The sequence below is a fragment of the Scomber japonicus genome, chromosome 7 (assembly GCF_027409825.1).
Source record: "Scomber japonicus isolate fScoJap1 chromosome 7, fScoJap1.pri, whole genome shotgun sequence".
Lineage (NCBI taxonomy): Eukaryota > Metazoa > Chordata > Actinopteri > Scombriformes > Scombridae > Scomber > Scomber japonicus.
This window is the reverse complement of record NC_070584.1, coordinates 3,074,973-3,085,174: the sequence shown is the minus strand read 5'-3', so window position 1 is coordinate 3,085,174 and position 10,202 is coordinate 3,074,973. Positions and strand designations below refer to the sequence as shown.

The 10,202-nt window shown below is 43.3% G+C and overlaps 1 protein-coding gene across 2 annotated transcripts in view; it reads left to right on the top strand.

Moving 5' to 3' along the window:
* The window catches only part of trappc8 (trafficking protein particle complex subunit 8), a 79,611-nt gene that overhangs the window by 49,952 nt on the left and 19,457 nt on the right, over positions 1 to 10,202 (top strand). For both annotated transcript variants that reach the window (XM_053322040.1, XM_053322039.1), the window contains one exon: positions 3,347 to 3,504. In XM_053322040.1, coding sequence (XP_053178015.1) covers positions 3,347 to 3,504 — 158 coding nt within the window. The remainder of the gene's footprint in view (positions 1 to 3,346; positions 3,505 to 10,202) is intronic.

Here is a 10,202-nt window from a genome sequence, read left to right as displayed (position 1 = left end):
CTTATGCACAGGCTAACAACAACAAACACACCTACATGCTAGCTGCAAGGCTCACTCTCAAGACGTGTTCACAGACACTCGGAAAAAACAGCACTTTAACTGAACAGAACAGAATGTGGCTTAAACTCTCAAATTTATAAAACACAAAACGGTAACATGCCCAGTTCGTTACAATATTTTAGCGCGGATGTAGTGGTAGCGCAGAGTTTGTCACCAGAAAATGTGAACAAGCTGGTCTGCCTGAGTGACTGGTGGAAGAAAGGAGAAATAGAGCTTGGACTGATTGACACAAAGCTACTGACTGTAAACAGTTCATCACGACCTCTTATGCAGGCCTACAGTTCAAAATTCATGTTTAACTGAATAAACAGTTAGTAAACACAAGTACATCTTATTGAACATGATTTATTTTCATCACTAATTATCATAGTAGTTTGTGATATATTTTGGAAACAGGAGATGAGCCCCTGGTCTAATGTGCCACCTGGCTTGAGAAACCCGTTCTCAAAGACGGTTCATTCAATATATTCAGAGTTTCACATATATACTATATGTATATATATATATATATATATATATATATATATTTAGGGCCCGAGCGCTGACCAGCGCGAAGCCCTATTGTTTTTGCCATGATTATTATTATTATTATTATTATTATTATTTTTTTTCTCTCCCGACGACGGCCTTTTTGCCCCCCTGAACGTGCCCCGAATCTCACCAAAGTTTGCACGCAAGCCAGACCCGGCGAAAATTTCGATATTTTATGGTTTGCACAAATGGGCGTGCCAAAATGGCTCTCTAGCGCCCCCTACAAAATCAATAAAAGCGAGCCCCTCGTGACAGATTGACATAGAGAAACGAAACTTGGTACACATGTTCAACATGTCAAGACGCACCAAAAAGTCTCTTGGACACATACCCTAACACCAACAGGAAGTCGGCCATTTTGAATCAAAATATTGATTTTAATGCAAATTGTGGCATCATATTTGAACGCACTACTCCTACAGTTTTCTTCCCATCCACTTCAAATTCACACAGAGTCATCTTGAGACATTGGAGATGACAAGTTATCAAAAGCTTTTTCCCCCGTCATTCCTGGTTGCCGTGGTGACGCGGCGAATTTCGATCCTTCGCCATGAAAATTCAAACCCTCATAACTTGACTTCACATGGTCTGAGCTTTACCAAATTTCACATGCTTGTTCAGGGTCCTGGTCTGAACACATGTACAGTCTCATATTTAGTGACAGTCATAGCGCCACCTACTGGTAACAGGAAGTCACTTGCTTCATTCTTTCACTAATTACTCCCATAATCTTCATCCCATCCACTTCAAATTCACACAGGATCATCTTGAGACATTGGAGATGACAAGTTATCAAAAGCTTTTTCCCTCGTCATTCCTGGTTGCCGTGGTGACGCGACGAATTTCGATCCTTCGCCATGAAAATTCAAACCCTCATAACTTGACCCCACATGGTCTGAGCTTCTCCGAATTTCAGATGCTTGTTCAGTGTCCCAGTCTGAACACATGTGCAGTCTCATATTTTGTGACAGTCATAGCGCCCCCTACTGGCAACAGGAAGTCACTTGCTTCATTCTTTCACTAATTACTCCCATAATCTTAAGTATTTCCACCTGAAATCGACTCAGCTGAGACATAAGACCTTGGTGATGCTACATTCTGCAACTCGTGACCCATCATCAAATACTGTTGCCATGACAACGCATTCAACGCCATGAAATACGATTACACTTTTCAGGGGCAAAGGATGCCTCCACGGTAACGAAACTCAACACACACGTCTGGAGTGTGGTCATTTAACATCCTATATACTTCAATGGGATGGCCGTGACTAAATGGCTCAATAGCGCCCCCTTGAATATTTCAAAATTGAACCTCAGACTTCCCCATTGACATAGAAGAATGAAATTCGGTAGGTTTATGTATCATCTCCAGACGCACAAAAACGCCATTTGGACCCATACCCTAAGACCAACAGGAAGTCGGCCATCTTGGGAAAAATGCTCAATTTTGGTGAGTGTTTTGGTCATTTCCAGGCCTCATATTTGAACGCACTAGTCCTAGAGATTTCATCCCATCCACTTCACATTCGCACAAAGTCATCTTGAGACATTGGAGATGACAAGTTATCAAAAGCTTTTTTATGACTTCTTCCTGTTGGGCGTGGCTGTGCAAACAATTTCGATGCTTCGCCATAAAGCAGGAAGTCCTTATAACTCCTACAGACATTGTCCCACCTACACCAAATTGATCACACATGTAGAGGGTCCCGCCCTGAACACATCTATGCATCAATACAGCTTCATATACACAGCGCCACCTACTGGACACAGGAAGTCAGCCTCATATGACAAACATTATCCGATTTACATGACATTTACAGGATGTGTTCTCCACATCACACACTGCAACATGACATGTCATTGGTGGGTCATCTCTAGCGCCACCTAGTGGACACATGCAATGTGACTTAGCCCCATCACACAACGTTCATTACGAGCCCGGGTGCCAAGATGTCTACGTGCCCGCTGTGTTTGCCGTGTGCCTGCAGCACGCACCGCCATGCGCGTACGAGGCGGTGCGTGGGGGCGCGAGGGCCCGTTCATCACTGCTTGCAGTTTTAATTATTTTTATTTTTTTTTTCAAGGTTCATTCAATATATTCAGAGTTTCATATATATATATTCAAGGTTCATTCAATATATTCAGAATTTCACATATATACTGTATATATATATATATTTTCAAGGTTCATTCAATATATTCAGAGTTTCATATATATATATTCAAGGTTCATTCAATATATTCAGAGTTTCGTTCAATATATTCAGGGTTTCATTCAATATATTCAAAGGTTCATTCAATATATTCAGAGTTTCATTCAATAGATTGAAATATTAATTTCCTGAACGGCATGCCATAGTGTGTGTATATGTATATTTGTATACACTGTATGACAGAAGGAAGATACTCTATGACAGATCCAAGGAGGGTCAAATTCAGGGCAACTTGGTTGTAGATACTTGAAGATGATTTGCCTCTCATCCAAGGGGCTTCTTCAGTTCTAACTGAAGGCTGACTGTTGGAGAGTCCCAGGTATTTCCTCTTGAGTCTGGGATCGTTAGTGTTCCTGGCTGTTGTAACACTCATCCCACAGGGCTGTCACTTCATCCATGACAGGTCTGCAAGTACTGTATCTACAACCAAGTCTATTTGACCTGAATTCAACCCTGCTTGTATAACCACAGAAATGTATAAAAGATAATCAAAATCACATGACAGATCATTGAACTGACTTCAGGATGCCCCATCTACAGGCCAGCAAACATTGGATTTGATGGTGGTTCGTGGTAAACAGGACCTGAAGATTCAGGGCCCAAGACTTAACCAGACCAAAGAGGACAAGACATTGGTTCGGCATGGACCTGATCGACGTCTGGATCCGATCATAACACCACCCATGCCCCTGATGGAGGTACCGCTGACTCACTGAGTGTAGATATATATATCCCATTGTACAATGCTAACAGTCTGGCAAATCTAAAAGCTATGGAGGCCCAGGTTTTAGTGCTCCTTAACTCAATTTTAGTCATACGATGCCCGATGTAACATAACTGTCCATTGCACAGGAGGACTTGTTTACATTAAGGATTACCATAACAGTTTTAACATCTCTGACTGTGAATTAGCTCTGCATTAAGAAAACAAAGCATACATCCCAGCAGTCATTTATTATTGTCCTACAGTGTAGTCTATTATATCTTTTATAGAGAGTGTCACAACCATCTACTGTCTGAATACTGAGAAAATGGCATTGCAGGTTTATTGAATCTGTAGGGAATATTATCATTATTATTATTATTATTATTAGGGCCCGAGCGCTGACCAGCGCGAAGCCCTATTGTAATCGTCCAGATTATTAGGGCCCGAGCGCTGACCAGCGCGAAGCCCTATTGTTTTTGCCATGATTATTATTCTTCTTCTTCTCCCAAAACAACGCCCTTTTTGCCCCCCTGAACGTGCGCGAAAAGTCACCAAAGTTTGCACGCAAGCCAGACCCGGCGAAAATTTTGATATTTTATGGTTTGCAGAAATGGGCGTGACAAAATGGCTCTCTAGCGCCCCCTATTGAATATAAAAATGTGAGAGATTGACGTACATGAACGAAATTTGGTATATATATGTATCATGTCCAGACGCACAAAAAAGTCACTGGGGCCCATGACGTCACTCCAACAGGAAGTCGGCCATTTTGAAAAATATGTGCGATTTTGGCGTATTCCACTCCTCGTACTTTAACGAACTAGTCCTAGAGATTTCATCTCATCCACTTCAAATTCACACAGAGTCATCTTGAGACATTGGAGATGAAAAGTTATCAAAAGCTTTTTCGCCGGTCATTCCTGGTTGCCGTGGTGACGCGGCGAATTTCGATGCTTCGCCATGAAATTTCAAACCCTCATAACTTGACTCCACATGGTCTCAGCTTTTCCAAATTTAATATACTTGTTCAGCGTCCTGATCTGAACACATGTACAGTCTCATATTTAGTACCAGTCATAGCGCCCCCTACTGGCAACAGGAAGTCACTTGCGTCATTTGTTCATTAATTACTCCCATAATCTTAAGTATTTCCACCTGAAATTGACTCAGCTGAGACATGAGACCTTGGTGATGCTACATTCTGCAACTCATGACCCATCATCAAATACCGTTGCCATGACAACACATTCAACGCCATGAAAATACGATTACAGTTTTCAGGGGCAAAGGATGCCTCCACGGTAACGAAACTCAACACACACGTCTGGAGTGGGGTCATTTAACATCCTATATACTTCAATGGGATGGGCGTGACTAAACGGCTCAATAGCGCCCCCTTGAATATTTCAAAATTGAACCTCAGCCTTCCCGATTGACGTAGAAGAATGAAACTCGGTAGGTTTATGTATCATCTCCAGACGCACAAAAACGCCATTTGGACCCATACCCTAAGTCCAACAGGAAGTCGGCCATCTTGGGAAAAATGCTCAATTTTGGTGAGTTTTGTGGTCATTTCCAGGCCTCATATTTGAACGCACTAGTCCTAGAGATTTCATCCCATCCACTTCAAATTCACACAGAGTCATCTTGAGACATTGGAGATGACAAGTTATCAAAAGCTTTTTTATGACTTCTTCCTGTTGGGCGTGGCTGTGCAAACAATTTCGATGCTTCGCCATGAAGCAGGAAGTCCTTATAACTCCTACAGACATTGTCCCACCTACACCAAATTGCTCACGCATGTAGAGGGTCCCGCCCTGAACACATCTATGCATCAATACTGCTTCATATACACAGCGCCACCTACTGGACACAGGAAGTCAGCCTCATATGACAAACATTATCCGATTTACATGAAATTTAGAGGATGTGTTCTCTACATCACACACTGCAACATGACATGTAATTGGTGGGTGATCTCTAGCGCCACCTAGTGGACACATGCAATGTGACTTAGCCCCATCACACAGTGTTCATTACGAGCCCGGGTGCCAAGACTCCTACGTGCCCGCTGTGTCTGCCGTGTGACTGCAGCACGCACCGGCATGCGCGTACGGCGCGGTGCGTGGGGGCGCGAGGGCCCGTTCATCACTGCTTGCAGTTTTAATTAGGGCCCGAGCGCTGACCAGCGCGAAGCCCTATTGTATCTGTCAAGATTATTATTATTTTTCTTCTCCCACAACAACGCCCTTTTTGACCCCCTGAACGTGCTCGAAAAGTCACCAAAGTTTGCACGCAAGCCAGACGCGGCGAAAATTTTGATATTTTATGGTCTGCACAAATGGGCGTGGCAAAATGGCTCTCTAGCGCCACCTGCAAAATCAAGAACATCGAGCCCCTCGCGACAGATTGACATAGAGAAACGAAACTCGGTACACATGTTCATCATGTCAAGACGCACCAAAAAGTCTATGGGTTCCATGACGTCACTCCAACAGGAAGTCGGCCATTTTGAATCAAAATATTGATTTTAATGCAAATTGTGGCATCATATTTGAACAAACTACTCCTAGAGTTTTCATCCCATCCACTTCAAATTCACACAGAGTCATCTTGAGACATTGGAGATGAAAAGTTATCAAAAGCTTTTTCCCACGTCATTCCTGGTTGCCGTGGTGACGCGGCGAATTTCGATGCTTCGCCATGAAATTTCAAACCCTCATAACTTGACTCCACATGGTCTGAGCTTTTCCAAATTTAATATGCTTGTTCAGTGTCCTGGTCTGAACACATGTACAGTCTCATATTTAGTGACAGTCATAGCGCCCCCTAGTGGCGACAGGAAGTGACTTGCTTCATTCGTTCACTAATTACTCCCATAATCTTAAATATTTACACCTGAAATTTACTCAGCTGAGACATAAGACCTTGGTGATGCTACATTCTGCAACTCATGACCCATCATCAAATACCGTTGCCATGACAACGCATTCAACGCCATGAAAATACGATTACAGTTTTCAGAGGCAAAGGATGCCTTCACGGTAACGAAACTCAACACACACGTCTGGAGTGGGGTCATTTAACATCCTATATACTTCAATGGGATGGGCGTGGCTAAACGACTCAATAGCGCCCCCTTGAATATTTAAAAATTGAACCTCAGCCTTCCCGATTGACGTAGAAGAATAAAACTCGGTAGGTTTATGTATCATCTCCAGACGCACAAAAACGCCATTTGGACCCATACCCTAAGACCAACAGGAAGTCGACCATCTTGGGAAAAATGCTCAATTTTGGTGAGTGTTTTGGTCATTTCCACGCATCATACTTGAACAAACTAGTCCTAGGGATTTCATCCCATCCACTTCAAATTCACACAAAATCATCTTGAGACATTGGAGATGAAAAGTTATCAAAATCTTTTTCGTCCGTCATTCCTGGTTGCCATGGTGACATGGCGAATTTCGATGTCTCGCCATGAAATTCCAAACCCTCATAACTTGACTCCACATGGTCTGAGCTTTTCCAAATTTCAGATGCTTGTTCAGGGTCCTGGTCTGAACACATGTACAGTCTCATATTTAGTGACAGTCATAGCGCCACCTACTGGCAACAGGAAGTCACTTGCTTCATTCTTTCACTAATTACTCTCATAATCTTAAGTATTTACACCTGAAATTGACTCAGCTAAGACATAACGCCACTTATCAAAATCTTTTTTATGACTTCTTCCTGTTGGGCGTGGCTGTGCGGACAATTTCGATGCTTCGCCATAAAGCAGGAAGTCCTTATAACTCCTACAGACATTGTCCTGTCTACACCAAATTCATCATGCATGGAGAGGGTCCCGCCCTGAACACATCTATGCATCAATACTGTGTCAAATACACAGCGCCACCTACTGGACACAGGAAGTAAGCCTCATATGACAAACATTATCCGATTTATATGAAATTTACAGGATGTGTTCTCCACATCATACACTGCAACATGACATATAATTGGTGGGTGATCTCTAGCGCCACCTAGTGGACACATGCAATGTGACTTAGCCCCATCACACAACATTCATTACAATCCCAGGTGCCAAGACGTCTACGTGCCCGCTGTGTCTGCTGTGTGACTGCAGCACGCACCAACATGCGAGTACGGGGCGGTGCATGGGGGCGCGAGGGCCCGTTCATCACTGCTTGCAGTTTTAATTATTATTATTTTTCTTCTCTCACAACGACGGCCTTTTTGCCCCCCTGAACGTGCCGTAAAAGTCACCAAAGTTTGCACGCAAGCCAGACCCGGCGAAAATTTCGATATTTTATGGTCTGCACAAATGGGCGTGTCAAAATGGCTCTCTAGCGCCCCCTACAAAATCAATAAAAGCGAGCCCCTCGTGACAGATTGACATAGAGAAACGAAACTTGGTACACATGTTCATCATGTCAAGACGCACCAAAAAGTCTCTTGGACACATACCCTAACACCAACAGGAAGTCGGCCATTTTGAATCAAATATTGATTTTAATGCAAATTGTGGCATCATATTTGAACGCACTACTCCTAGAGATTTCATCCCATCCACTTCAAATTCACACAGAGTCATCTTGAGACATTGGAGATGAAAAGTTATCAAAAGCTTTTTCCCACGTCATTCCTGGTTGCCGTGGTGACGCGGCGAATTTCGATGCTTCGCCATGAAATTTCAAACTCTCATAACTTGACTCCACATGGTCTGAGCTTTTACAAATTTAATATGCTTGTTCAGCGTCCTGGTCTGAACACATGTACAGTCTCATATTTAGTGACAGACATAGCGCCACCTAGTGGCGACAGGAAGTGACTTGCTTCATTTGTTCATTAATTACTCCCATAATCTTAAGTATTTCCACCTGAAATTTACTCAGCTGAGACATAAGACCTTGGTGATACTACATTCTGCAACTCATGACCCATCATCAAATACTGTTGCCATGACAACGCATTCAACGCCATGAAAATACGATTACTGTTTTCAGAGGCAAAGGATGCCTCCACGGTAACGAAACTCAACACACACGTCTGGAGTGCTGTCATTTAACATCCTATATACTTCAATGGGATGGGCGTGACTAAACGGCTCAATAGCGCCCCCTTGTATATTTCAAAATTGAACCTCAGCCTTCCCGATTGACATAGAAGAATGAAATTCGGTAGGTTTATGTATCATCTCCAGCCGCACAAAAACGCCATTTGGACCCATACCCTAAGTCCAACAGGAAGTCGGCCATCTTGGGAAAAATGCTCAATTTTGGTGAATGTTTTGGTCATTTCCACGCCTCATATTTGAACGAACTACTCCTAGAGATTTAATCCCATCCACTTCAAATTCACACAGAGTCAGCTTGAGACATTGGAGATGACAAGTTATCAAAAGCTTTTTTATGACTTCTTCCTGTTGGGCGTGGCTGTGCAGACAATTTCGATGCTTCGCCATGAAGCAGGAAGTCCTTATAACTCCTACAGACATTGTCCCGTCTACACCACATTGATCACACATGTAGAGGGTCCCGCCCTAAACACATCTATGCATCAATACTGTGTCAAATACACAGCGCCACCTACTGGACACAGGAAGTCAGCCTCACATGACAAACATTATCCGATTTACATGAAATTTACAGGATGTGTTCTCCACATCACACACTGCAACATGACATGTAATTGGTGGGTGATCTCTAGCGCCACCTAGTGGACACATGCAATGTGACTTAGCCCCATCACACAACATTCATTACAAGCCCGGGTGCCAAGACGTCTACGTACCCGCTGTGTCTGCATGTGACTGCAGCATGCACCGGCATGCGCGTACAAGGCGGTGCATGGGGGCGCGAGGGCCCGTTCATCACTGCTTGCAGTTTTAATTAGGGCCCGAGCGCTGACCAGCGCGAAGCCCTATTGTTTTTGCCATGATTATTATTATTATTATTTTTTTTCTCTCCCGACGACGGCCTTTTTGCCCCCCTGAACGTGCCCTGAAACTCACCAAAGTTTGCACGCAAGCCAGACCCGGCGAAAATTTCGATATTTTATGGTTTGCACAAATGGGCGTGCCAAAATGGCTCTCTAGCGCCCCCTACAAAATCAATAAAAGCGAGCCCCTCGTGACAGATTTACATAGAGAAACGAAACTTGGTACACATGTTCAACATGTCAAGACGCACCAAAAAGTCTCTTGGACACATACCCTAACACCAACAGGAAGTCGGCCATTTTGAATCAAAATATTGATTTTAATGCAAATTGTGGCATCATATTTGAACGCACTACTCCTAGAGATTTCTTCCCATCCACTTCAAATTCACACAGAGTCATCTTGAGACATTGGAGATGACAAGTTATCAAAAGCTTTTTCCCCCGTCATTCCTGGTTGCCGTGGTGACGCGGCGAATTTCGATCCTTCGCCATGAAAATTCAAACCCTCATAACTTGACTTCACATGGTCTGAGCTTTACCAAATTTCACATGCTTGTTCAGGGTCCTGGTCTGAACACATGTACAGTCTCATATTTAGTGATAGTCATAGCGCCACCTACTGGCAACAGGAAGTCACTTGCTTCATTCTTTCACTAATTACTCCTATAATCTTCATCCCATCCACTTCAAATTCACACAGGATCATCTTGAGACATTGGAGATGACAAGTTATCAAAAGCT